This window comes from Aythya ferina (genome assembly GCF_964211825.1).
Source record: "Aythya ferina genome assembly, chromosome: 28".
Lineage (NCBI taxonomy): Eukaryota > Metazoa > Chordata > Aves > Anseriformes > Anatidae > Aythya > Aythya ferina.
In genome coordinates, this window is record NC_140325.1 from 970,753 (window position 1) to 998,305 (window position 27,553).

Here is a 27,553-nt window from a genome sequence, read left to right on the forward strand (position 1 = left end):
ACCGGGAGCGAGACCGGGGCAGGGGCTGGGAACGGAGCGAGGCAGGGAGCGGGGCCGGGGCCGACACCGGCACCGAGACCGGGCTGGGAGCCGTCGGGGCGCCGGGCCGCTTACCCGCTCGCTGCCCCCGGGACCGGCCCGGCCGCGTGTCTCCGGCCTCCAGGGCGAGCCCCGGCGGCGCCCTCCCGGTCCCTGCCGGGTCCCCGCCACCGGGAGCAGGCGGCGGAGCACCGGCTCTGCCTGGCCCCGCGCCCCGTTGAGGCGGAGCAGCAACAGGTGAGCGGGGCCCGGCGCCGCCATGGCCGCGGGTGCCCCGGGAGCGCGGGGAGGGGACCCGGGCCCGCAGCGGCGGAGCCTTCGCCTGGACACGCGGCCCTGGAAACCCCCCCCCCCCCCCCCGCCGCCAGGGCAGGGCCACGGGGAGCCGGGGGGCTCCGGGGGTGCTGAGGGGGGTGCTCGGGGGGATTTCTGTGGCCCCGTGTTCTCTGTCGTGCGGCGGGCGTAAATCCTCGCTGTGCTTTTGGCTGGGAAGCGTTGGAGCTTGGTGCTTGTGGCCAGGTGTCGGGGCCGGGCACTGTTCTGGCGCCGAGGCTCCCAGGTAAGTTGCTGTTGTTCCCGGGGGGCCCCTTCAGCTGTTTGGAGCGGGGTCCCCCCGAGCTCCTCGTGTGCTGTGGAAATGGATGTGACGGGGGGGTTGCTACCTCTCTTCTGTCCCCCATTTTGTGAACCGCTTTTTCATCCCGTTCCTCACATTCTGTATTATATCTTCAATTGATGGCAACCTTTTCCAGTTATTGTTCTTTCTGGCCTCTCTCTTCTTGTTTTAAGAAGCTGAGCCTGGGTCTATGCTGCTGCACTGGTCTCTGGTTTTATAAGGGGCTTGATAATGTCTCTTTCAGAAGCCCCAGGAAGGGTGCGTGCCTTTCAGAAGAGAATCCAACCTGTGCCAACACCTTGTCGATAGGGAAGGCTCTAGCCAGTTGATGACTGGTTTATTGAGGGAGGTCTGCAAGCCCTAATGGGTTTCTGCTTCACTTTTATTATGGATCGCTCTGTTACTGACCAGCTGTTAGGCTGTGGAGAATCTGAACTGGCCTGAGCTCAACTGCTTCTGCCCTGCCTGCTCTCTGTATACTTTTCTGTCTTTTATGAGGCTTCAGTGCTGTCAAAAGAGGTCGGGGCGGGGGGGGGTGGAAATTCTAATCATTTATGCTGATATCTTAAGTAGACGTGCCTTAGTAGTAGGGTTTGTAAGGTAATGAGCTCCAGTGTCAGGAACACGGAGCCAGCCTCTGGCAGAAGCTGCTCAAGTGCAGAGCTTCCAACTGTCCAGGATAAGGCTTTATTTTCCCTAGAGCTCAAGGATGCGGCTGGAATTGTGAATAGAAAGAAACCCTGAGTTTATTATTGCTTCTGCTGCTTTTGCAGCCTCTGTTTGTTCAAAGTGATCCATTAGAATCTGAACCACAGCTGAAGAGGATTCAGACATGACGGGAGCTGGAAACACAAAGCTAGCCTTAATCCTGCACGTGTTGCTGAGTAGATGCAGATTCCTGTCTGTCTTCAGTTTTGGAGCAAAGTCAAAGTTTAAAAAGCGGGAGAAGGGTACTGAAAAGAAGTGTTGGTAAAGGAAGATAACGTGCTTGGGGAGCTGGAAACATTGCCAAGCTTTGGTGTCTGTTTATCACCAAACAAAGGATAGGCTGAAGAACTATATCCTAACGGTAGCAAAAGGGAGGGAAACCCTTTGGCAGAGTTCTGTGGCCGCTGCTTTAAAACCTGGGGAATACCAGCAGCAGAGCTGCCCTTACCTGCCAGCTGTGCTGGGGACACTGGCTGGTGTTACAAAGAAAATACTCGAGAGGAGAGCAGGACATAGTCCACAGATATCCCGTGCCATTGCCCTGTACAAGAATTATTTTCTTCTATCTGCATGAGGAGCAATGGGAGTGTGTTGTAGCACCTCATCTGCTCGTCAAAAGCAAACGCCTGCCCGTGTACAGATCAAAATGCTGTGCCCTTGCTGATTCCAAGTCTCTGTCTTGGTGTTCCTTTTCCCGCTGACAGCATGCAAAGAAATTCCATGTGTGGCTGGTCTCAGTTTGGTTTTCTCTCACTGGTACTTGCTGAGAATCTCACCTCATCTCTTGCTTCGACCTGTTCTCCATCTCCCTTTGAGACCTGGGGGTCTGGTTCCCTGTAGTAGCTTCAGGTAGTTCCAATTCCTTACGCTCCGTTCTTCTGTCCTGTTTGATTCCTGTAGGCTGTTAAGGCTGACTGGCATAACCTCTGTGTCCTTCTCCTTGAATTCAAGCTAGAAATTCTCCATTAAACCGTACCAAGGATACCTGTAGTAATCTTCCTGCCTTACTGAATGACAATTCAGTAGTTTGCAGTTGGCTTGGTGAATTGTTTTCCCCAACAGATGTTCTCTTAGGGTCTCGCTTCTCCCATCCACAGCTCTTTGTATTTTCAGTGCGCTATTAAACATTTATTTCGAAAGATTTCCTCCTGTTCATTCCTGTTTCTTTGGAATATAAGGATGGATTCTATGTACACAGAAACTTCGGAAGCTTATTCCAGTATGTGTGTATGTGTATATTTACAAATATGAGGGTATTTTTGACAGTCTGGATGATGAGGAAAGACATCAGACTGATTATTTTTTTCTCTGTCCACCAAGCTGGCACAGTGTGATGTTTGATGGCAGCTTCACTGGATAGTAAACCATTACTTCAGACTCCAGGGATTGCACAAGTGAGGATGGATCTCAACAGGTTGCTTGCAGTGATGATGCTTTGCTGGAGACAGCCACCTGGCTTTTGAGGAGCTGGATTAAGACTCCCAACTCAACTCATGCCAGTTGTGAAGGAGAAACATCACTTGGATATGGTCCGTTCTCTGATCTCTCCCCCTGCTCAGGAGTGGGGACTGACTGGGGACTGGTGCCCTGGAGGTGAGTAGGATCTGGAGCCAACTGACCCCCTAGCCATCAGGCTTTGCAGTTTTGCCCCAGTGGTTCCTGAGGGCCAGTTCGAGCTACCCGCATAGCACGAGCGTGATGAAACCTGGAGTGATTTAACAATATCAGACTTCGGTTTGTAGCACCGTCTTCATCTTTGGTGAATCTTAATGGCCTTGATTGCTCACACCTTCCTCAGACCAAAACTGAGAAGCTATATTCTGTGGTGTAGCTGTAACTAGGCTTCTCTCCATCCAGAGATGGAGTTAGTCAAGTGCTGCATTGAGATTCGGCTGCCTGACCTGTGAGCGTCAGGTCTCTAGGTTGGTAGGATGTTCGGTGGAGTGAAATTAAAGGAACTCATTTCCTTTGATTTCTCACTAGGCATCTTCATCGTGGCTTGCTGTTTTGGGGCAAGATCTGCGGTCCCCCAGGGTACTAGATGTTGGGCTAGAAGAAGCAGGTGCTGCTTGCCAGGACGTAATGCATCTTGCAGCAGCCTGTGTCCTCTCACATCTGTGAGCTGCAGCTGTAGAATTACATACCTGTGGATCGTCTCTTGATGAGGTGGCAGAGGAAGCCAGTCTGTCCATATCCTCATTTGGAGGGGTCTCTTGGGGTCTCAGCCACAATCTGATTTACCCAGGCGTGGTGCTTTCATTAAGTGAGCTCAGATTTTCTGGGCCCAGCATTACCTAGGGGTTTTTTCAGCAGCCTGCTCTGTGGAGTGCAGGACTATATGCTATGCTGACAATTAAAGTTAATCCATTCTTGGTGCAAGTACTGCATTTCTCAAACAGTTGCTCCAGGCTTCCTGCAGACTCACTGCTAGGTGAGTGGTTTACAGTTGTTTACATTGGGCTTAAGTTTTCGAGGTCGTCTTGTGGCCGAGAGCAGTCCCAGGGTATTTTGACTGCACTGTGCCGCACCAAACTAGAAACGTGATGCAGCTGGTTTGAACAGCATAGTGTTTTGTGTGGTTTTGGGGCTTGTGTGATGAGGAGGGGCTAGACCCAGCAAACGAGGCTTGGAGGGGGGCACTGCACGTGTCTGAAACTGCGCTGATGTGGCTAACATCAGGCGTTATGTCACCTGTTGAGTTCAACTCGCATGACTTTACTCAACTAAAACAAGACATGCAAAAGCTGAGGGCTGTGAGTAAACTAACACTTCCTAAAGTAACGTGGATTTATACAGAAAGCAAGCGAAGTCCCAGAGAACTTACAAAATGACGTGCAGTCACTTCCTCTGTGGCTGGGAAACGCTTGCGTAAGGATCTGGGATTCTGCCACAGCTTGGAGGAGGCAGTGCCAGGAGAAAGGGGCAGCAGCATCGCTCGGTCTCATAGCAGCTGAAGGAGTACTCATCGCTTCTGCCTGTCCCAGTTGTAGTTGTCTCAGGTTGTCTCCAACAAGCCTTGAAAAAAGCTTGGATAGAATAGAGGGGTCAACTGAATTAGAGGGGAAGGAGAACGGCCAGGAGTTGGTCAGGGGACAGGCAGGCTCACTTGTTGAGGGATGCCTGAGGAGCAGAGCAGGGCGGCGTGCCCACACCAGATCCCTAAACCCCTTCCTCCAGGCATTCTGCAGCGCCTCTTGTTCTGCCCCTGATATCCTATCCTCTTGTCAGAGTGCAGATGCATCAAGTTCCCCTTATAGTAGTGATGCCATTTGTGTTGCTAAATTTAAGATTGTGTCAGTGTTTCTATTCTAAAGCTCTGTTTTCAGGGGGAAGGTGTATAAATCACCCACTTAATGAAATAGTAATAATAACCTGAAGGATTGGTTCCAGACTTACCTTCCGTTCAGTGCTTAAACATTTTTCTGTTGTCTTCAGCTACACTACCCTGCTCTCCAGTTATTTGTAAAGGCGATGTATGAGCCAAAGCTTTCTCTGATTAAAGTGGAGCTTGAATTTCACCTGCTGTGTTCCAGCATTCCCATCTATCTACTTTAAATTTTATTTCTTGTCTTTCTTTCTGTGGTAGATGGTGACAGATAAAGAAAGGAATTAGTGTGCTGGAGAAATGTTAACTCCAAGTCATTTTGTCATGGCGTAATTCCTGTGTAGAATCAGGTGGGGGAACAGAGAATGCTTTCATGCCGAAATGGGTTGTTTGAGAAGTGTGAATCTGTCATGCAAAGAGTTGTTTGAAAAGTGTGAAGAATGCATCAAGGTAGTCCCAGCACAGATGTTTGCTAGTATATATTCACATACACGGTGTATTTCACCTCATTATGTATCACTTAATGGTAAGCTTCAACTATATCAATGCTAATTGAAGCACTTGATTTATTTTTTTCTTTTTTGAGAAGAGGCAGCTGCAGGGTCAGAACTTACAACTTGTTTTTCAGCCCCTAAACCTAATAAAAGGCAGAAGGCATCTGTGTCTCTTTGCTGTTGACATAGCCCTGGCAGGGAAGTGTAATCCTGGGAGGAAGTAAGTGCTGTAACCCAAATGACTCTTACCTTTGGTCTGGATCTTTTTCGTTTTCTTTTTTTTTTTTCTTTAATTACGTGTTTTGGTAGTGCATCTTAAAGGGTAGCATATCTTAAAGACTTGGAGAGGTCAGAGAAATAAGTGGCAGTGATGATTGATGCTCCTGGGTCCATGGCGAGTGAGAGGGGTGCTTCAGCTGATGCTGTGCTTGCGGCTTGCTAACTGAGGCTGAAGTTTCGAATAGGTAGAATGGTTAGTTTGGGGTTTGGATTCTGTTTCCAGCTTATGTCGATACCGATCTAATAATAACATGCTGTCCTTCTCCTGGTTTCTTTCGCCTGAGGATTCCAGTTCCTTAGGAACAGCAGTTGCCCTGGGAGATGAGGTGAGTGAGTGGTGCTGCCATACTGTTCAGGAGCTCGTAGCATGGCACTGAAGCGACTGTACTTGAGAAGAGCCCAGAGTCCTGCTCTTCGATCACCACCTGTGCCTGAGTGAGCTGTTATCACGGCTTCCTCTTCCTGGGGCCAGATATGACCGAATGGCTGCATTTGCTGGTAGCTTTTCCACGTGCCTGTTGCAGTTTTTTTGAAGTGTACATTTCTGGAAGCTAATGTGAGTGAAATAGGCTCTTTTAGAGCGATACGCTTATTTTGATGCTCTGTATTTTTGGTAGCCTACCATAGTTTCTTTCTTGCAGAGGTGCTGACAGCCCTGGATATCTGGGTGCCCTGTGTTGGGTGCCACTGGTTTTGATGGACCTCACGGGTGGGTGCAGCACCTCCAGCTGGCAGAGCCGTGTCTGCACTGTTGCTGGAGGTCGGGCTGTGGGAGGAAGTTTAGAGCTGCTCTAATTTGTAGGTTCCTTTCCTCTCTGCAATGGAGTACAAAGAGTTGGTGTTTGGATAGTCTCTGTCCCCAGCAAGCAGCTAGTTTTGCCTGGTTTACATCAGTGTAGATGTTCATTTGAGCTGATCCTTTCCAGTACTTCAGATAAGGTAGAAAGGGTGTTTGCAATTATATTTTTTTTTTTTATCAACAACTGAAGGCTAGCTCTCTGGCTTACCTGTGGGTTGTGAATTAGAGGTAATTAATGCCACTCTGTACCTTCTGGTATCAAAGAAGTTTTGCTTTGTATCTCTGCTGAGGTACCCCAGCTCTGAGGACCAAGCACGGTGACTATGGACAACAAGCAGCAGAGACTTACTACCACTCTTACGTTCAGCAGTCATAAGGCATTCAAAATACTTTTGACTTGTTTAACAAGCAAAAGTGCTGGCAAAAGAGATGTTGCTGCTCAGCATTGTTCCATAACGTAGCAATGGATTATTACAACATCCAAACAGTGTTGTGTTCCACGCCTGCTTTGGCACCATTGTAGAGACTTGGCCAATTCAAGCTCCTGGCGGTCTTGTAATGTGGATCATCAGCTCCTAGATCCACTGATAGTCCAGTGCGTGTCCTGATGTTTACTGGGATGTCCTTTCTTTCCGGATACTTTGGGGTCATGCAGGGACGAGCTGCCTGGCAGCATTAAAGTGCAGATACCTAAATCAATTGCGTACCTCCCAACAACTTCCATTATTCTGCTAAATTTAGCCCAAGTAGAGCTGTGGCAAAACAGATCTCTGGGGACTTCAGCGAGTATCCAGGTAGACAATATGCAGTCTCCCCAAGCAGTAGAGGAGGGAGGTAGCCTCATAGAAGCTCTCATCTGCTGCCCAACTGGTTTTATTCAATCGAAATTCAACACACAAGCAGAACAATGTACATGTCTGTTCCCAGTGCCAGCTGTCCAACAGCTTGGTTTCAGGCGAGAGGTTGTACTGATCACTCGGACTCGATGTCATGTCTTCCTTCTGAATCATATCACAGGAGTTTTGCAGCTTGGACCCTCCCGTCCAAAAAGCAGGTGTGGAGCCATGCTGCTGTCAGACCTGGGCGATCTCAATGGGCTGCTAGCGTGCAAGGCTCTCCGTGTGTTTTGACTTGGGCACTTCAGCTTTTTGTCTGTCTTCTTACTGTTTGGATTGTTATTGTCCCTTTGTAAAAAGGGGAACTATGGCTGCTGTTCAGAAAGGAAGCAGGAGTCAGAGTACCAGGGCTTGTTGGCTGCGTCGGTACAGCTGCGCGTGGCCTCCTGGTGGCATGAGCAGTGGCTGCAACACAGCACTTCTATAGGGGAAATCTAGGGGCAATCCTGGACATGTGGATAGACTGGGTGAAGAACTCAGTAAGAGCAGCCCTGCAGAGAAGGACTTGGGGGTTCTGATGGATGAAAAGCTCCATATGAGCTGGCCATGCATGCTTGCAGCCCAGAAGGCCAACTGCATCCTGGGCTGCATCAAGAGAGGGGTGGCCAGCAGGGGAAGGAGTTGATTGTCCCCCTCTACTCTGCTCTTGGAGGCCTCATTTGGAGTGCTGTACCCAGGTCTGGAGCCCCCAGCACAAGAAGGATGTGGGGCTATTAGAGCGGGCCCAGAGGAGGGCCACAAAAATGATCTGGGGGTGGAGCACCTCTCCTGTAAAGAAAGGCTGAGAGAGCTGGGGGTGTTCAGCTTCCGGAAGAGAAGGCTCTGGGGGACCTCATTGCAACCTTTCAGTACTTAAAGGAGGCTCATCAAAACGATGGAGAGCAACTCTTTGCTCTCAGTCAGATATTGACAGGACAAGGGGGAATAGTTTTGAACTAAATGAGGGGAGATTTAGATCAGAGGTTCCGAGGAAACTCTTCACTCAGAGGTGGTGAGGTGCTGGAACAGGTTGCCCAGAGAGGTTGTGGGTGCCCCATCCCTGGAGGTGTTCAAGGACAGGTTAGATGAGGCCCTGGGCAACCTGATCTAGAGGGTGGCATCTCTGCCCATGGCAAGGGGGCTGGAATAAGATAATCTTTGAGGTCCTTTCCAACACGAGCCATTCTGTGATTCTATGAAATCCATCTCCTAGTGTGGGAGGAGGTGGGGGAAAGCTTTGAGATCATCTATTAGGGTAGCAGCAAGAGGAAGGGCTGATAATTCCAAGCCCATGTCTGTCAGTGCTGGGATTCCCTTGCATGTGTGTTGTCAATGGGGCGCATGCAGATTTATGGTCGTCTATAAAGCCCAGTTTCATTATGTATTGCGAGCACAAGCTGTCTTTGTGTAGTGCAGACTGAGTCACTGCTGCCTCCCAGTGAATTTCTGTGATGATTATTGAGTGTAGGCAGATGCAGCCTACTCTTTATGCCAGCTCTCTTATATATTTTTTTAATGAAGTTATAAAATTCTTATATTGCTTTGACATCCTTTTCTTTGAGAAACTAATTTCTTCTGAGCTGAGTTTAGACACAAGAACTGCTTTATTATGGAAGGTGTTCCCTGTATCTCAGAGACTGACCTCTTTGGGGAAGCTTCAGGTATGCTGCCTATTAGAAAATAGGATCCTGCCCTGTCTCTTTCCCCATGGCCAAACCAAGACAAGCAGGTGCTTCGGAGCCCACTCCTCCTGTCGTGGCTTCTCACTAGGAAAGAAAGGAAGGAAGCAGAATGAAGATCTAGAACATGGGGAAAATGCAGAGGGGTGGTCTAGATCCTGTGCCTGCAGCTGGGTGAGGTTGTTCAAACCGTAAAGCTTCTTTCCACCTTTAAAATTACAGAAGCCCAAAAGCTGAGTGTCTGCTCCGAGCTGTATTGTTCCCCCGTGTCAGGTTTGGACCCGGGACTGAGATGGTCTGGGCTCCTTTGAGCAGGGGCACGGGGCTGACAGTAGCAGGCTCTCTGGGCGTATGTGAAGCCCTGGGCATTGGGCACCTTTTGGAGGTAGCCTCCCCAGCACGTAGCTCCCTGAATCTGGGAAAGTGGCAGATATATCAGCTTTCAGCCGCAATGTTTGTGCGGGCTTTTAGCAGCCTGAGCAGTCTGGCTTTGCTCTGCTGGTAGAGTGAAAGCAACTCCGCACTCTCGCCTGATGCTGTGCTCATATTGGTACAAATGGGCTTCATCTGATACAGCTGCTGCTTGTGGTAGGAGCTCTTCTTAGAGCTGCTCCGAAAATGAAACCTCTGACCTATCGCTGACTCTGTGTTCAGGGTTGTGCCAACATAATTGTAAGAACAAATGAACTGTTGGGTCAGCAGCAGAACTGGTCAGCCTGGCTCCTTAACGATCGGTGTTGTGCGGAGGGATTCTGTGCTAGGGATTGATCTCATGAGTCTGTCTGGCCACTAGTGGGAGCATTAATAGGCTCTCTCTAGCTGGTCAACTGTCAGAAGGCTTTTTTTGAGGTTTTAACTGTTCTGTCAGAGTACCTTCACTGGATCCAGTGTGTTCAAATGTGAGTCGGACAAATATGATACAAACGCAAATACTGTTGGCATAATTGTGTAAGCTTTAACTACCCTCCCTCCCTCAAAAGCATTCTGATAACAGCAAGTTATGATCGAGTTGATCTTGGAAAGCCTTATGGCTTGTGGCTGGGAGGTGTTGCAAAGCCTTTCGGCTTGGCCCAGCAAAGAACAACATCTCACAACCCTACTAGTTGTGGACAGAGAGCTCAAACCTGGGAATCTTTAAGATTCATCCTGCTGGAACTGCAGGGCACAGCCCTGCGGCTCCTGTTGAAGTGAGCAGGGTACCTGGCTCTGCTGAAGGTGAAAATGCTGTTCTGCTGTTTTGCTGTTCTTTGTTTTTTTGTTTTCTTTTGTTTGGTGCTTTTGTGTGTGTGTGGTGTTTGTTTTTTTGTTGTTTTTTTTTAATTGACTGAGCTTATTTTTCTTGGCTCCAGTTTCATGTGCTTTTGAGGACATGGCTTTTGAGTTTTGTGGCTGCCTGGGAAATGCCCATTGCTGCTATTGATGTGATACAATACTTGCTTCATTACTTATGTAGAAAAATAGGATAACATGAGGCTTCTTCTGAACTCACTTTGAAGAATGATTACTGCCTGCTTTTATTTTATTTTCTCCATCAAACATATCCTTAATTTAAAATATAACCTCAAAGTTACATGTGAGATTCTCACTTTAACGACAGGCACAAAGCTGTAGACTGGACAGTTACCAAATTCTAAATATATTTTTGGGGAGCGGTTCAGGAGGAGAAGCTCTGCTAGAAAAGCATCTCCTCCGTCTGCCTGCTTTAGGAAGCCGTGGTCATCCTCATGGGGAAGGGGATCGGCTGCACGATGAGAAGGGATTTGCAGCTTCCACTCTCGAGTTGCGTGCTTGTGTCCCATCAGATTGGTTTCCTGCTTAGAAGAGGAGCCTTTGCTCTAGGCCTGGCATCTGCCAGGGTTACGAACTTCCCAGAATTTAAACCTATTTAAACTCCCATGCCCTTGGTAGGCCACGGTCTGTTGCTCTTACTTTCTATAATAATTTTGGGTCTGGATCCCATAGTCTAGTAAAACACAGTGATTTTGGGGAGGGAGCACTTTGCAACAACTCCTCGAGGAATTGTGTGGTGGTATGCTGCAGAAAGAAACCCCACAGCAGCGTTGGTGGCTAAAAATAACCCAGGAAAATCATGGAATAGGGTTATGAAAGCCTCCTCTCTGACTGAGGTGGGGCAGGGAGTTTGGTTTGATGTCAGACCCAACATGCCAGCAGTGGGTTTGCCTCGTGAATGCAGGTCGCTGGGGCCTGCCTGCTGGAAGTGGCGGGGTGTGGTTTTGTCAAGAGTGGGGGCACTTCAGTGGCCTGCTGAAGGAGATCCCAGCTCTTAGGGGTCTTATAAAAAGGATGAAGGAGGACTCTTTACTCAGGTAGATACTGATGGGATAAGGGGGAAGGGTTTTGGATTAAAAGGGGGGAGTTTAGGGGTTAGGAGGAAATTTGTCATTCAGAGGTGGTGAGGTGCTGGAAGAAATGGTGGATGCCCCATCCCTGGAGGCGTTCAAGGCCAGGTTAGATGAGGCCTTGGGCAACCTGATCTAGAGGGTGACATCCCTGTCTATGGCAGGGGGGCTGAAACTGTGTGATGCATGAGGCCCCTTCCAACCCGAGCCATTCTGTGAGGAACAGCTGAGGGAACTGGGGTTGTTTAGTCTGGAGAAGAGGAGGCTCAGGGGAGACCTCATTGCTCTCTACCACTACCCGAAAGGAAGGTGTGGGGAGCTGGGGTTCAGCCTCTTCTTGCAGGTAAACATCAATAGGACGTGAGGGAAGGGCCTCAAGTTGTGCCAGGGGAGGTTTAGGTTAGAAATCAGGAGATGTTTCTGCTCAGAAAGAGCAGTCAGGAGTTGGAACGGGCTGCCCAGGGAGGCAGTGGTGTCACCGTCCCTGGGGGTGTTCATGGAAAAGTTGGAGGTGGTGCTTGGGGATGTGGTTTAGTGGGTGATGTTGGTAGCAGCAGGGTTATGGTTGGACCAGATGATCTTAAAGATGATCTTGATTTCCAATGTTAATGATTCAATAATTCTTCAGCTGTGATGAGCTCATGGCTGTTTCCCTCCCCTTAAAGCCCCTTTCCAGCTTTATGGCTCAAGAGAAATGCGATTGTGGAACTTGTGGTAAGGTGAAGGGGCCAGGAAGGCAGTGTGCTTAGTTTTAGGCAGGATTTCCATGAATATTGCATTTCAGAGAAGCAGGTGAACTCTGCATTGCAGTGCTCCATTGATTAAGGCTGAGCAATATGGCTTTGTTCACTTCAGCTCAAATTCAGGGCAAAATACAATTTGGGAGATCTTTGCTTGAACCTAAGGGGCCGTTTGTTTATGACTTCCTGTTTAAGACTGAGGTTTTTTACAAGTAGTCATCTGGGTCTGTCTTTGAACTTCCTCACAGTGGCCTTTTAACTTTTTTTTTCACTCATTTTTTATGCTTTCAATTTTTTTGGATATTCGGGGGGGGGGGAAGAACTGAAATATTTACAGTAAGCTGCTTCTGCCTACAGATTTATTAGGTTTTGAATTAGCTGTACATGATAGCATATTATTTTTCCCTATAAAAATCTGCTTTTTCTTGTTAATGGCAGCTTCCTGCTTTATAAATACTTGGGAAACCGATGATGTTCGCCTTCGTGAGGAGACAGGGAGAGATGGGTGTCTTTTTGGTGTTATTTTTTGAAACTCTGAGGAGAGAAAAAAGCAGCCATCTGTCAGAGTATTTCACAGGTTCTGCAGAGCCTGGAGTGGCCCCTCTTTTCTGGAGAGCTGCCTGTGGCAAAGCGGGATAAAGGGACCCTGTCTGTGACCAAGGCTTCTTCATAGCTGACAGTAAATGAAATGTGTTTGGGTCTGCAGCTGGAAGGGGAAATTCTTTAATCTGATAATGATGTTTCTGGTATGACTTAAATTGCTTCTGTTGTGAAAAAGGAAAGTGCAGGTGGCACCTAAATTGCAGATGTGCTGGGACAGGTGAATGCGCTAAGTCAGCGCAAAGGGGCGTTTTACTGCGCGGTTACCAGTGCGGGAAGGAAGGTGGAGTTTGGAGACAAGGTAGGGGCTTCTTGAGCTCTTTCACCCTAAAAGGGTGGCGGTGGTGGTGATGCTGCACAGTGTGTCACAAAAAAGTGCGTCAAACATGGGACAGTTGGCTAGTGATGGATGGTACGTAGGATGAGTGGAAGCATCTGAACGCAAGGCGGCTGAATTTAGGAGACTGGCTGCCTAGAGAAAAGCCTCCAGCATCTACCTGCACCCCACAGAGAGCGCCGGACCGCATAAAGCTGAGCATCGCTGGTGTCCGCCAGGCACGCCTCAGTCCTGTCCTCGCCGCGGGCTTTCCAGCGTGAAGGCTTTTTCTCTTTTTCTTGGGTACGTGCATCGTTGCAGGGCTGCGATCCAGAAGGGGTAGCCCTGCTTGCTGTTGCCATGTGAATAATAGTTTGGGATTCCTAATTGAAAGGGTGAGCAAATAAACATCTGCTGGGATCAGCGTATTGAGCTAGGGGGCTGCAGCGCCCGCCAGCCCCCGGCTTGTTGCCACGCAGGCTTTAGTTCATGCCACCTCTCTGCTTTTCTCTCCCTCCGTTCCTCTGGCATCAGCACATGTTCTATTTTTAAACCGTGCTCTGCTCTGTATTGCGGCATTTCTCTTCCTGAATTATTTATCAGTGTTTGGAGCTGAATGGAGTGTGCTACGTCTTTTCCACTGCTCATGATTGCCCACGTGTCTGTCTTGGGCCATTGACAGATCTGGTTCATGTCAAATCACACTGGCCTCGGCTTGGAGGGGCTGTGCGGGGTAGTGGGGCTTGGCTGCAGTCCGTGTGCTAGCGCAGGATCGTTCAGAGCTGTGTGCTTAATGCTCTCCTCGCTGGGGTAGACAGGGAGGGGATGGTTGCCATGATAACACATCCTCAGCTGAGCCGGATTTGAATGGAAGGTCCCTTTTTTAAGAACATAAAAAATAAAATCATATAACAATTTTCCTTTTTAATGCCTGGAGACTGGCTTCAGCCTGGGAAGAAAACTCCTCTGGGCACACAAGGGCAGAGGAGAAAACAGCATCAGAGACTGGGCATGGCTGAGGCTGGCTTAAAGCTGCTTGGTGGTGGGGTGGATTTTTTATTATTACTTTTTTTCTTAGGGAAAATTGTGTTTTTTGTTTTTTAATTTAAGACTTCTGTTTTCTCTGCCATGCATGGTACAGGGACCCTTTTCCAGCAGAGATGGCAGTACTGACTTTAAGAGGAGCTGGAGGGCAGGATGTTTCATCTCGGAAGGATTTTTCCAGCTACTCACTAAACTGAACTCTTCCCTTCCTCTGACTTTCCTTGAGGTTCTCTCAGCATTGGTATTTTCTCCTGCTATCATTTTTCTCCCCCTTCCTCCATCTCTGATACCCCTTTGACTTTTTGTCCATCAGAGCCGATGGGTTTAGCTGCTTTCCATACCTGCTGCTTCTGAACTTTCTTCCAAATGGAGCTGGGGAGGAGGAGGATGCCCTCCTTGAACACAGGCGACAGGAGGGAAGGATCTTGTTGGAGGAAAGAGCCACACTGCTGCTGCCTTCCTGGCCTCCCTCCCTGCCTCCAGAGCCCTGGACCTTGGACCTCACATGTCTGGAGCACGTTTCTAGAAGCAGTTAGGCAGGGGACGATCTACTATCTACATACAGTCTATTTTCTGAATTCTTCTCCTAGGCCAAGAAAGCCTCTCCAAATGTTCCTTATTGTTTATTGTACCTTCAGGAGCTCCACCCTGTCCTTGCACTGCTTTAGGGTCCTGGGTGTGTAAGAGTGGTGTGTGCCTTTACTCTGCCTGCTGGTGTTTGTGCAGCACCTGGAGGGAAGTGGGTTTCCAGCAGTGGGGTGAGCTGAGGATAGGGCAGGCCTTACCTCTTGGATCCTTATTCGTTGGCCCCAATTTGGATTTGTTTCCCATTTGGTACAGAAGCCATTCGAAGTTCCTAAAAGCCTGGGTTTCCTTGCCCCTCTCAGAAGTGTCAACCGCTCATGATTCTGACTTGAGGGGAATTTGGAGGGTGGCCTCTCCTCTGCTCTGCAGGGCATTCTTTATTTTTTTTCACTCTGCCACTCACTCCCTTATTGTGGTCTCTTCTGTAGAAACCTTGGGCCCTATAAGAAATATGTGCTGGTTGTCGGACTTCAGTTAGGAATTCTGGCTGTTCTGTTTCCCTTCTGTTCATGAGCCCCCTGAAAAAGGCTAAGAGCAGCACATCCATCCTTCAGTCCCAGCTGCAGGGATTCTGCTGGCCTCCACTTTCAATTTTTCTGTGGCTCTGCTTCTGGCTGCCCATGGAGCTATTTTCTTGGGGCGTGTTAGAGGAGGTAGCTGCTATCAGCAATGCGCTGCAGTTCTCATCCTTCCCACTTCCTGGCTCCAAACACCAAGAAATCTTTTTTGCTGCATGCATGCTCCTGCATTTAAAAAAAAAGAAAAAAAAAAGAAAAGAAAAAGGCAACCCTGTGGCCTGGAGGACTCATGGAAGATTTTTTTTTTTCCTTGTCACGTGCAGTTGTTGGTGGTGTCTGCCTGCTCGAGCTGGTCCCCTAGCTCAGATGCTTGGTGTGTACCCGGCAGCACTTGGTTCATGTTAGGCACCCAGGTCTGGAAACCTCTCCTCTTGCAGCCTGCTGCAGCGACCGAGGTCAGTTCCAACCCGAAGAGCAGTCCGTGATGCAGCCCTCCAGCCTCCCAAGCACTGCCTTCCTCCCCCACCGCCACGCAGCGCTGCTCCCCCTCTCCGGGAAGGGGTGTTCTGGTCCAGGTGGGTACACGATGCGCCCAGGCCATCGGCGATGCTCTTCTCCCCTTGCAGCTGCTGTCAGTTCCCGATGCTGCCTGGAGCATGTCTGTCACAGGGGGGAGCCCTGTCCAGGGCCGCTGCTGTGGGTTTGCAGCGATGCCATCCCACCGGTTCCGTGTCACAAGTCTGGAGGTGTTTTTTCTCCCCTCCCTACCTCGTGATGAGATTATATCCGCTACCTAATTGACGAGTCTTCTCTCAGCAGAAGCTGGCCTGGGAAAAGTGGAGCGTAGGCTCACTTGGTACATGTCTGCCAGAGAGGGAGGTAACGTGTCGAGCTGTTGTTCTGTGCTCGTGTTGCTGGCGTTTGCTCCGCGACGTTACCGCGTTCGGCATAAGCAGCTTCCCTGCAAGCTGCGAGCACAGGCAACACCCAGAGCTGCGGCATCTTTTCTGTGCCCCGCTTTCCCTGACCTAGTTTTGCTGCATGCACACACGGTACCTGAGCAAACGACTCTCAGGTGCGGAAGGCAGAAGGCAGCAAAGTCTCGGTAGGGCTTTATCCAGTCTGCGGCAGCCGAGGCTGCTGGTGAGGCTGACTCACACTTCCTTCTCCTCATCCTCCCACCCAGGATATGCTGTCTCCCCATCTGAGGAGAGAGATACAGCTTAGGAAATCCTCTCACATGCTTGCTTCTTGAAGGCAAAATGCTGCCAACCCACATTAATAACGGGCTGTGATTTCTGGAAGGGCTGGCTGAGCCCCCAGGAGGCTGTGTCTGCTGTCTGGGGCAGGTGCTTGTGTCCTAGAGCTGGAAGGCTTTTCTTGCTCTGGAATCTGTTCTTGCTTAGCCATCTGCCAGGCCTCTAAGTGCTAGAGACCAGGTTTTCAGACTCAGATTATAGAGCTTCTTTTCATGCTGCTTTAACAGCGCTGTTAAGAGCTGACAACAGGGTTGAAGCAGGAGGCTGGGGTATTTGGAAAATAGGAAGAGCTGGTAGGTGGGAAGAACAGCATCGGAAGACCTGATAGGGAAGAACAGCATCTAAAGCTGCCTCCTTTTACAGTACTGATCTTGCGACTGCAGACTTCCAGAGCAGAGGGCACCTGCCTGTCCTTAACAACCCTGAGTCAGTATGCATCAGACCATAGACGTGCCTTAGCAAAATAGAGCTTTTGGTTTGCTTTCACGAGGTTCAGTGGAGATTGTAAGGTTCTCTCTGTGGAGCCAAGATCCTTGGCCTGCTGGATCCCTGCAGGCATGCTGGAGCACTGCTTGCAGACCTGTGTTCCTCTGTTGCTTCTTCATTTGCAGAGTAGCTGCTGGAGCTTTTTTAGGGCTATGGACTTCAGGTCTGAAACTGCAGGGGATTGGTTGAGTGCTGGGAGACAGGAAGAAACAACCCCAAAATAGACAAGTTAAACGTGGGGAAAATCCCCTGATGTCAAGTTGCTCGTCTGATCTCCAAGTCTTACAGCTTTGCTGGGTTCAGGTGCTGCAGAGTCCCTCCAAGCACAGGCTTTCTGCCAGGGAGATGGGAACATCCAGCCTGGCTTCTGCTGAGCAGTCATGGAGCGGGTGCAGAGACGGCCACGCGCTACCTCTCAGTGCTGGCTGTGCAGCAGGCCGAGGAGTTGCACTCCTAGCAGAGCCCATGAGCTCAGCTGACGGCCCTCGTCCTGCAAGCTTGCACAGCTCAGACAGCAATGGGTATTTCCCAAAGAGCTTGGGAGATCGTTGTTGTTTTGTTTCCTTGGACGGATGCCTTCATTTTAAAAGATCAGAGCTGGGAGAAAAGAAATCTTGAAGTGGCCAGGAACAGAAGGCATCAACTTCAGTTCTTTGTTTCACACCTGATGGGGAGATCTCATAATATCTATGAAGCCTTTGTGTTTTGCCAATGCAGGGACCGAGTAATTGTGGCTGTTCTCTTGAAAACAGAGCATCACGAGTGACTGTTGTCTCATTACCTCCTCTTTGTCTTGCCTCTCTCTCATTGCTTTCTCTTCTGTTGTTAGCCATGAGGACACCTCTCAGAGTGTCAGTATTGCTGTGGGCAGGGAGCTGCTGCCTGCAGGCAGCATCACAGTAGCTTCAGCGCGAAGAAGGCATCTGCTCTGTGCCCAGGCATGGCAGACTTGGCTCAGGAGGCTTTGAAACGACGAAGACAATCTCATGTATACACTGAAATTTAGGTGCTGTGCAGGCTAGAAACTTAGTTTACCATGGAGCTGAAATGTGTTGGGTTTCTGCTGTCTGTTACTGTTCTTTTTTAAAAAGCATTGGACTGTTGTTTTTGGGTTTTTTTGCCTGTGGCGGGGCATCATTTAGAAGAAACTGTATTAACTTAGGAAAAAGCGGTAGAGACAAGTCCTGAAGAGGGTTTACGAGCAGAGCACTACGCTCCTTCATGGCTGGTTCTGCTTTTAATGGAAGCTGTCAGTTCCAACTGCCTCCCGACCACCTTGTAGCTGTCTCACTTGAGTCTGTCTACCTCCTTGAGCCTGGGGCTGATCTTCACCTCCTTTGTCTGCAGACGGCTGCCAGGTGAGCCCTGCTGCTCCTCGCTCTGCTCCTGAGTGAGGAGGCTCCTTGAGGCCAGCTGCTGCCTGACCTGGTCACACGTGAAGTTGGCGAGGTCCTGCAGGAGCATGTTCCCTCCAGCCCTGGCTGCACCTCGCCTGGGGTGGGAACCACTGACATGAAGGAGGAGAGCTTGAGGTGGGCGACTGCTGCTAGACCGGTGTTTAGAGCTGTAGTCAGGTCTCCATAACCCAAGAGGTGACTCGGCAGCCTGGTGAGGGTCAGGGTGTTGCAGGGACTGTCCCTGTCCCTGCTGAGCTGCCCCGGGTGCTTGAGAGCAAGCTGTGATCCGTGGTGAGCGGACCTGACTGCAGCCTGCATGTCTGCACGGTCTTCGGGTCTGGGATGGAAAACCCCTTTCTGGGGAAAGTTTAAGCAAGTCGTTTAAAACCTCTCTAGGGTCATTTGCATTTCCCATTTCCTGTCTTATTAGCGATTAAATACTGACTAAACAAGCAAGAAAGAATAACTGCATTGAAATGGAAGCATTAAAAAAGCTGACCCCTCGGAAATGTTCATGGCACCAACGGTAGCAGTGAATCAAGGCCGCCTGTAACCTACCTCGGTATGTGTCAGGGGTTCCCCAAAGTGTCATCGGTGCACTTGAATCCTGCTGGAAGATGGTTAGGCTTACTGTGCTATCCCTTCTCTGCTCCTTCACGTACATTTGTGTTGCTCCGGTGCCTGGCAGAACAAGGCTGCTGTGTCTTTAAAGCCTTCTCAGGGCTTTGCGGAGGCAGTTCCATTGAAGTATTTGAATGAGAGCAGGAGGGGGGTGTGCATGTGGCTATTGGCAGAGCTCTTTATGACATCCCTCTGAACAGCTGGGCTCTGCTTTGCTTCAGAGCTGCTTGTCAGAGCAATTAGCTTGCTGTAGCAGCAGCAAAGATTTGCTAGCATTTCATTCAGGGGTGAGAGCTGGCGGGGTCTTCTAAGAAGCAAAATTACCTTGGCAAAATTCCTCTCAAATGGGTTGTGGCAATGAAGTCTCCATCGAGATTAGGAAATAGATGACCTGCTGAGAGTACAGAACCACCAGGGTGAGTTTATTTTTGGAATTAAGGTCTCCAATTATTTTGGGCTTGAGAAAGATTGACCAGAGACTTTTCTTTTCCTCTCCCCTCACCCCCACCGTGCAAAATACAGCATAGGTATAAATGCAGGCGTTTCAGGGATGGGGACCTGACATCATTCATCTCTGGTAAGTGACTGCATTTCTGCTGTTTGATGGGGTTAATTTAAAAAGATGCCGTACTAAAATGAGTATGTGGCTCTCTGAGCCATTCAGGACTTGCTAACATACGCTGAGCTTTCTCCTTCCTCTTTTTGTGATGCTGAGAAGGCACCTCCAGGAGATGGGGGAATCCCTGATAAGCACACTGTACTCTTCCATGTCATTAAGGAGTTCCCCGTGACGGTCTCATGGGTACTCCCTGAGTCTCGGCTTGGTGGTTATGCAGCTTGCTCCTGGGTAGTTTCTGGTCATTTTACACAGACAAAATATTCCCTGCTGTTCTGCCAGGTTATATTTTAAAGGCTTTACTTGCTTGAAGCTGGCTAGTTGATAACACAAGTGGACTACTTGTTAATTGGCTATGTGCCACATAAAATTTTTAGCTTAGTTCATGCAATTTAGTGTTCTGTGGGACTACATATGCTGTATCTGTATTCACATGTAGATATTAACCCCATCTTTTATTTGAAAACCTCTCAATAAATTGGATTTGGCTTTAGTGGAATCAGGAGTTTGGATTCCATTTACCTCCTTCTCACACATGCTCATCATGCAGTCTTGCTTAAGAAACAAAAGACTAGAAATGTGTCCTTTGTCTGATATTTAGTGCTAGGAACTGGTTTTCTTGGTTGTGGTGTGTTAGCCAGTTACAGTACTGCAAGATCTTTATTTTGGTGCATTGGACCTGTTTCATTTCCCTTCATCTCTTGAAAATGCTTTTTTTTTTTTTTTTTTTTTTTTTTTTTTAATAATTGGAAGCATCACCTGTAGCTTGAGGACCTGCAAGCAGCAGCAACACTTGAGTTCCTTTTGCTGAAGGCTTGGGCGTAGGTAAGTGGGAAGGTGAATACCTCACCTGCCCTTCAGACTCCTGCTTCGCTGTCAAGTCCAACTCTCACAGCTGGCAGCCAAAACACGGTGTCGACTTGTAATATCATTCCCCGCCCTTGACTGATGATCATATCAATTTGGGTCTAACATGGAAAGCAGCCACAGCGTCTGTATTTGCTCCATACCTGTTGGCTGTTGAGTGTCTCAGATGCCTCAGGATCCTCTACCTGCATGCTAATAAGCAGGAGCATCAGCCTTGAAAACCGAAAGGAGAGTGAGAGAAACCCTCCTTCCAAGGAGGCTTGCGAGGAGCTGGAATGATTGAGGTCTGGTTGTAAAGTTCGAGGATCTGCTTTGCCAGCCCAGGTCAGCTTGAGGATGGCAAGCTGCACGGGGGAATACCTTGCTCTCAGCCAGCTTCCTAATGTTTAGGCTTCTGCTTCTGATTGGCACGGGCAAGGCACGTGAGGAGTGTGCAGGCAAGAGGGTAAGGGGTTTCTTTCTCACGTCACACATCTCTCCTGAGCCTGGGTGCCACCTCCTGCAGCTGCATGCGTTGCCTGCCTGATGTGATAGCTCACTGCGAGCGTGTGTTTGGCAGGAATTCCATCAGGGGCTCTCCAAAAGATTTGTGACGTGTGGCAGTGGGAACTGAGCCAGAGTCCTGCTTCTGAGCCCCGGCAGGGTTAACAGAAATTCCTGTTCTCTGCTGTCCTGTTGCATCTTGACGCTGTAGAAAGTAGGTGGATAATTCCTTGCTAGCTTTTCAGGAAACCCCTGTGGTGGACAGCCCTCATTAATTGTTGCTGGGAAACTGCTTTGACGTCATGGGAGCAGTTCCCTGGTCTTTGGATGAATACAGGAATAGCTCGTGATGGGGAAGGGAAGACCGGTGTGAAATGGAGAAGGGAACTCTCTGACAGGGGATTCTCGTCTCAGATTTCTTGTCTTTTTCTCACCATCCTGCCTAGGGACCCTCGGCGAGCCCACAAACATTTCCAGCACTGTAAATGTACATTTGGATTGAATTTGATCCCTGCCTTCTCAAGAAATGTTTATATTGATGGCTTCTGTGGTCCTTTCACTCTTTTAACTATCGGCTTTTTTTTTCTCCCCCAGATTTTATAAACAAAGGGGTGAGAGGGTTCTCACATGGCTTCACTGCAGCTCCCAAAATAAACTGAAAAGGAAAAGAAGAACAGCATCACTGTTGTTTTCTTTTTTTTTTGTTTGTTTTTGTTTGTTTCTTTTTTACTCATTAAATAAACAGTATTTCCTTAGACTAACAGAGGGGAGAGCAGAAAGATTGAAGATGGCTGCCATTGCTGTCAACTTTGGGCTAAGACAACTTTTAAGCCTCTGAGACTGTTTAAACCCCCCACTTTCTTCAGTATCACTTGAATTCATTTCTTTGCAAACTCTCCCAAGGTGTTTGTGCAGTAGGTTCCTTTCTCCTCTGTCCAACCTGTCATGGGATGATGCCCCCTAGGGATATGGGCATCTAAGAACTGCAGCAGGAATTCTCTGCGTCACCTCTTCCACACCTGCAAATTAAGTGTAAGCAAATTTTACCCATTGAGTTCAAGTGCTTAAGAAATTTTTGCACCCCAAAGTGCTGTAGAGCAGCCAGGAATGTACCGGTTTGGTGATGGAGTCTGGCATTTCCATCTAGGGCTCTTGAGGGTCTGAAAACTTGTCTCGATTGCCTGGTTGCATCTTCATGAGATCCCTCCCCAGCACCACCATTTTTTGGTGCATGTTTCCTTTTTAAAGCAAAAAAGTTGAGCAGTAAGCACAGTCAGGGTAGGGGGAGGCTTTGTGGGTGATCTGGGGATCTTTACAGCCTCTGGCTTCAGCTCTGAACTGAATTATCTTCCCCAGGATGTCTGCAGAGTGCATGAATCCATTGATTGCCATCTTTGTGTCATCAGCTTTTTACAGCAGAAATTAGAGTGGAGCTCTCATCTTGTGTAGCATATAGGCTGCTTTGGGAGTGAAAAGAAAGGGCCTGAATATTGCAGGTAATCGAGCTGGATTCTCTGAATGCATCCCTCAGCTCTACGTTGGAGTTACCCATCAAGTGCGTGACAACTCTTCCTGCTGCTCCTGCACCCCATCAGCAGTTTTGGTTTATGGGTGGGGTGGGGGGGGGAGGAGGAGAATCCTTCCCTGCTGCTTTTCTTTGGCTGTGAGCCCCCTCATCCCTCAGCTGACTAGGTGGGGCAGTAGGCTTTGCCACCTTTGTATTCTTGGCAAATGAAGAGAATCTGTTAATGAACTGATATTTCTCCCCTCCGTGCTGGTTCATGTGACCTGGGTGTTTCCGAGCTTTGCGCCTGGTGTGGCCGGACACACTGGGTCCCTCTTCTCCCCTCCTGAAGGAGCTCAAAGCTACAAATGGTAGTTACCTCTTCTTTGCCACTGAAACGCAATTCCAGTTGCACGCAGCAAAGAGTGGCCATTCGGGGTATGAAGCAAAGACCTGTCTTGAGTGAGAACATCTGGAATCTGCAGGGGGAAGAAGCAGATTGTTCTGCATTTAATTATTCTTTCCTGAGACAAGCGCAAAGTGTTCAACCTTGAGTTTTTCGTTCCACAAGGAGCCGGATCTCAATGTGGCAGGTGCCAGATTAAAAACCGCAGAGTCCCCTGTGGAGTGTGGGGGGGCATTGGGTAGGTGGCTGGGCTTATTCATGTTTCAGAACACAGCTCAATAGTATCTTCTGTTTCCTTCCCTCACGGGGAAGAGAGAACTTCTCTTCTGCTCCCAGGACTCTGCCTTTCTTCCGTGTGCTGCCTGCCCAGGGCACTGCGGTGCTCCCCTTAAATGATCCGATGAACTTTCAGTCTCAGCCCCTGGTGCTGTTCTTCCTGTGGAGATTGTGAGATGAAAAGCAGCCGGGCCTTCAGTCAAACTGGCTTTTTTTTCCCCTAATTGTTGGTAGCGGCAGAAGTTGCGTGGTGGAGCCCTCTTCCTGCCTGGAGCTCAGCTGCATGGCAGGCAATTGCCTCTGCTGTGCGCTGTCTTCGCTGCTGCTGGCCTGCCTCGTGCTTTTGTTTAAGTGGTGGGTTTTGTTCAGTCTTCTGCTGAAATACTCCTTTTCAGTGAAAACTACTCCATTGCATCTATAGGAAGGAAGCATTTCAGTAGCAGCTCCTGAGTGCGGTGGGGTAGGTGTCTGCCCTGCCCAGTCCCAAGGGCTGCAGCACTCAGGTGCCAGAGCAGATCTTGTTCAAGCACATCGGATGCCTGTATATTGCAGGAAGAGTATTTTGGCAGCCCTGCCAACAGCTGTGTCACACTCAGATGACAGGAATAGCAGGCTGACACCTGTCCTGATGTTAGTGTTTTTATTGATCTGGGGAGGTAACAAGCTAACTTTATTTTCCTGGAGTTATCTCTGGTGGTCTGAATTATTATGTGTAACGCAATCCACGCACATACCACATACCTGGGAAGTGCTGCCCTGGTGATAATGGTGGAGGCTGGTGAGCGGCCCTTCCAAGGCCTTGGAAGTGATGTGGGGCTTAAGCAAACTCTGGCCTCTTCCCAGGGCTCTGGTCCGTGGGACAGCCTTGACTACCACAGACCTGCAGAGGTGCGGGCACAGGTCCCCACGGGACAATTCTCCTCTAGCAGCCGGGTTCTCCTGCCACCAGAAGAGCCAGGAGGGCCCACGGTGCATTAAGCTGCTGCAGGCGTTTGCTCAGCAGCCAAGTTTTCTCCTGGTCTGGGGTTGAAGGCCCCTCAGCTGGCATCTTCTAACCCACCTTGGAGTTAGTTGGAACGTGCTGATATCCTGCAGAATAACCTAGAGGGTTTTGTCTCACCTGCATTTCCTGCCTCCTGGTTCACATGAGGCTATTTCCCCCCCCGCCTACTTTCCACCTGAAGTCCAAACCTTCCATCTGCATCACAGTTTCACCTCTTTGATGTAATGTGGGGGTGGAGATTAAGACTTGAAGCGGTGACTAAGCACAGGGAGCCTGTGCGCTGTGCAGCCAAATACAGCTGGCCCTCCTGCATTTCGGTGTGTGCATCTTGCTTTGTTTTAGGGGGAGCTGTAAGGGGGTGAAGACTGAAGCCCCACGCCGCAGCTAGTGGAGAAAGCTCTGGAGCAGCTGCTCCCTCAGCTGAGGTGGTCGCAGCTTCTGCTTGTTCCTGGTTAAGGCTTTGGGACCTTCTCCCAGAGCAAGTCTCCTCCTCACCACAGCCCTTCCTTGTGAGGGGGGGGGGGGTGAAAGCCCCTTCACCATTTTGTTTTTGAACTGAGGCTCCAGCCTCTTGGGGGGCTGCTGGGCATCCCCCTTCACCAATAAAAAGAAAAAGCTGGGGGCTTTGGTTTGGCCGAGCAGCCCTGGCAGGTGATGTTTCAGCAGCTGCACAGCCTTTGCGGGTCCTGCTAGCAAAGCCTTTTTTTTTTTTTTTTTTTTTTCCTCCTAACAACCTCCTGCCGCAGCCAGGAGCACACCTCGATGCTACGGAAACTTCCCTGGCTGCCCAGGGAAGGAGGAGGACAGAGGCTGGGGGGGGGGGATTCAATGCCCTGAAGGCACAGCCCCCTCCTAGGGCAGCCGCTGCGCTGGGGGGCCCTGGCTCACCCCCGGCGCTGGCTGGTTGCTCTTGGTGACAGCGCTGGTTGCCACGGAGCCGCGCTTCTCATTGGGTGACCTGGAGCCAATGAGCGAGCCCAGCAGGAGAGCGGCCTCGGCTGAGCCGCCTCAGTTTACCCTCCGGGAGGTTCTCGGTGCTGGTCGGGGCTCAGCAAGCCCGGGGTGGGTGCTAGAACAGTGTCTTTGCTCCCCCCCCCTTCCCCCAGGTTCTCTGCCTTCGGTTTCCAGCAGCACCTTGGCTAGCTCTTCATGCCCAGCCTTTCCTGCCCAGCTCCCCGGGGCTGAGAATGACTCGGGCCATCCATCCGCGCTGGCGGGGACTGTCGTGCCCACCAGTGAGTCACCAGCCTCAGGGTGTTTATTTCTGAGTCCTCGGAGCGCTTCAGCTCTGCTCAGCGTTGCGATTGGATCTGGTTTGTTTCTAAGCGTGCTGCCTTCGTGTTTAGAACCAGCGCAAGGACGGGGAGAGCTGAGCCTCTGGGGGCTGCGTCGGGGTTTCTTGCTGGCAGCGAGAAACCTTCCTTCCCCAGCGTGGGAGCTCCGTGTCGCGTTCATATGGCCTGTGGAGATGGCTTGGGCTGGACCTATTCCCTAAGACTCCCTATTCCCTATGGAATGAGCCTCAGAAAACAAAGATGAACCCCCCCCCCCCCCCAGGGAAGAGGTAGGGGGATATGAGTCAAACCTCTCATCTCTGAAGCACGTGGCGAAGCCTGTAAGCATGCGGGCTTGACCCTGCGCCCGTGGGTTGGGCAGGAACTGAGAGAGTGGGGCTCGCTCTTGCTTATTTTCCTTTTTTCCAAGACCAGAGGTAGCTTAACCCTCTTGTGGAGTGGGAGAAGCTCCCTTGGGTGCCTCTGTCCTGCAGTGCCGGACTGCAGTCAAGCAGCCGTATGCCGCCTTTACACTCTCATTTAGCTCGCAGCAACGTCTGTGCTCAGAGAAGCAAGGCCAGGAAGAGGGTTAGCTGGCTGTAGGCTTTCTGACCTTCATCAGCACTGCTTCTGGACCCATTCCACCATAAATGCAGAAGTCTCTTGCTTCCATTCCTGCCTAACCAGGACCAGCTGCTGCTTGCGTTGTCACGGCTTGGCAGCTGCAGGCTGCACGTAGCCAGGAGGCAGTGGAAGTAGAGTTCAGCGTTCCCCTTTCAGGGTGGAGGTGAGGATGGAAATCCCTCATCGCTGCCCTCGGACTGGCCTTGGCACGTGGTGCTTGGCACCGCAACTCACCTGCTGGCTCTGCCAGCCGCCAGACCCCAAGCAAAACCCAGCGGCAGCTCCCTCGCTTTCTGTGGCTCTGTTGGTCTCTGCTCTGACCCAGATTTTGTGGCTTCCCTGATGCTGCATCTACGTAATCTTTTCATCTCCCTGGCAAAGCTTGGCTCTGTCCCGCCCACCCCACCAAGCCCTCTGAACTTCCCCTTCCCCTGCAAGCTGCTGTCTGTCACTGCAGCTCGTGTCTGCCGCCCCCTCGCTGCATCCCACGGTTGTCCTGGGGGAGCAGGGCTGATTCATTCACACAGAAAGGAAACCTCTTCTTGCAGGCATTGCAATTGAGAAGCACTAGCAGCACGCAACACCTCTTCCTTGAATTTTTGGAGCGCTGCTGTCAGGGACAGAAGGTTTCTCGGGAGGGGGCAGTGTACAAATATCTATTCAGTGTCTCCGAGTCTTCTTTTGGGGTGAGGAAAACTGATGATTTTTTCCCTTGTGATGCTGAAGTTGCATTGCAGTATGATGAGAAAAGATCCCATTGCCCTGCTTGAATTCTGAGTGCCTTCTGAGGTGCCTGATGTGGGGGTAGAAATTACGGAATCACAGAATTGTAGGGGTTGGAAGGGACCTCAAGAGGTCATCGGGTCCAACCCCCCTGCCAAAGCAGGTTCCCTACAGCAGGCTGCCCAGGTAGGCATCCAGATTGGTCTTGAATATCTCCAGAGAAGGAGACTCCACAGCCTCCCTGGGCAGCCTGTTCCAGTGCTCCGTCACCTCACCATGAAGAAGTTCTTTCGCGTGTTGGTGCGGAACTGCCTGTGCTCCATTTTGTGGCCATTGCCTCTTGTCCTGTCCCCACAGACCTCTGAAAAGAGGTTGGCCAAATTCCTCTGTCTCCCACACTTCACATATTTATAAACATTATTAAGATCCCCTCTCAGTCTTCTCTTCTCCAGGCTGAACAGACCCAGGTCTCTCAGCCTTTCCTCATAGGGAAGATGCTCCAGGCCCCGTATCATCTTTGTGGCCCTCCGCTGGACTCTTTCCAGGAGATCGCTGTCTTTTTTGTACCAGGGAGCCCGGAGCTGGACACAGCACTCAGTATGGGCACAGTATGGCCAACCTGTCATCCACCAAGACCCCCAGGACCTTCTCCACAGAGCTGCTCTCCAGCAGGTCATCCCCCAGCCTGTACTGATACATGTGGGTGTTCCTTCCCAGGTGCAGGACTCTACACTTGCACTTATTAAACGTCATTTGGGTTCTCCCTGCCCTTCTCTCCAGCTGGTCCAGGTCTCACTGAATGGCAGCACAGCCTTCTGGTGTGTCAGCCACTCCTCCCAGCTTTGTGTCATTGGCATATTTGCTGAGGGTGGACACTATTCCCTCATCAAGGTCGTCGATGAAGATGTTGAACAAGACTGGACCCAGCACCCACCCCTGGGAACACTGCTAGTCACAGATCTCCAGCCAGACTCTGCGCCGCCGATCACCACCCTCTGAGCTTGGCCAGTCAGCCAGTTCTCAACCCACCTTACTGT

At 50.2% G+C, this 27,553-nt stretch overlaps 1 protein-coding gene across 6 annotated transcripts in view; it reads left to right on the forward strand.

Annotated features, from left to right (window-relative positions):
- R3HDM2 (R3H domain containing 2) overlaps window positions 1–27,553 on the forward strand; it is a 56,725-nt gene that overhangs the window by 211 nt on the left and 28,961 nt on the right. Inside the window, exons 2-3 of one of the 6 annotated variants that reach the window (XM_084499736.1) lie at window positions 2,684–2,956; window positions 20,110–20,181. The exons of 1 other annotated variant lie outside the window; for it this stretch is intronic. Coding sequence is in view for 1 of the 5 variants with exons in the window: in XM_084499734.1 (XP_084355860.1) it covers window positions 19,274–19,317 (44 nt within the window). In the remaining 4 variants the exon portion in view is untranslated. Of the gene's footprint in view, window positions 1–2,683; window positions 2,957–15,436; window positions 15,553–18,997; window positions 19,157–19,262; window positions 19,318–20,109; window positions 20,182–27,553 lie in introns of those variants that run through there. 4 more of the 6 variants (XM_084499734.1, XM_084499737.1, XM_084499735.1 and 1 more) reach the window with 4 other exon arrangements.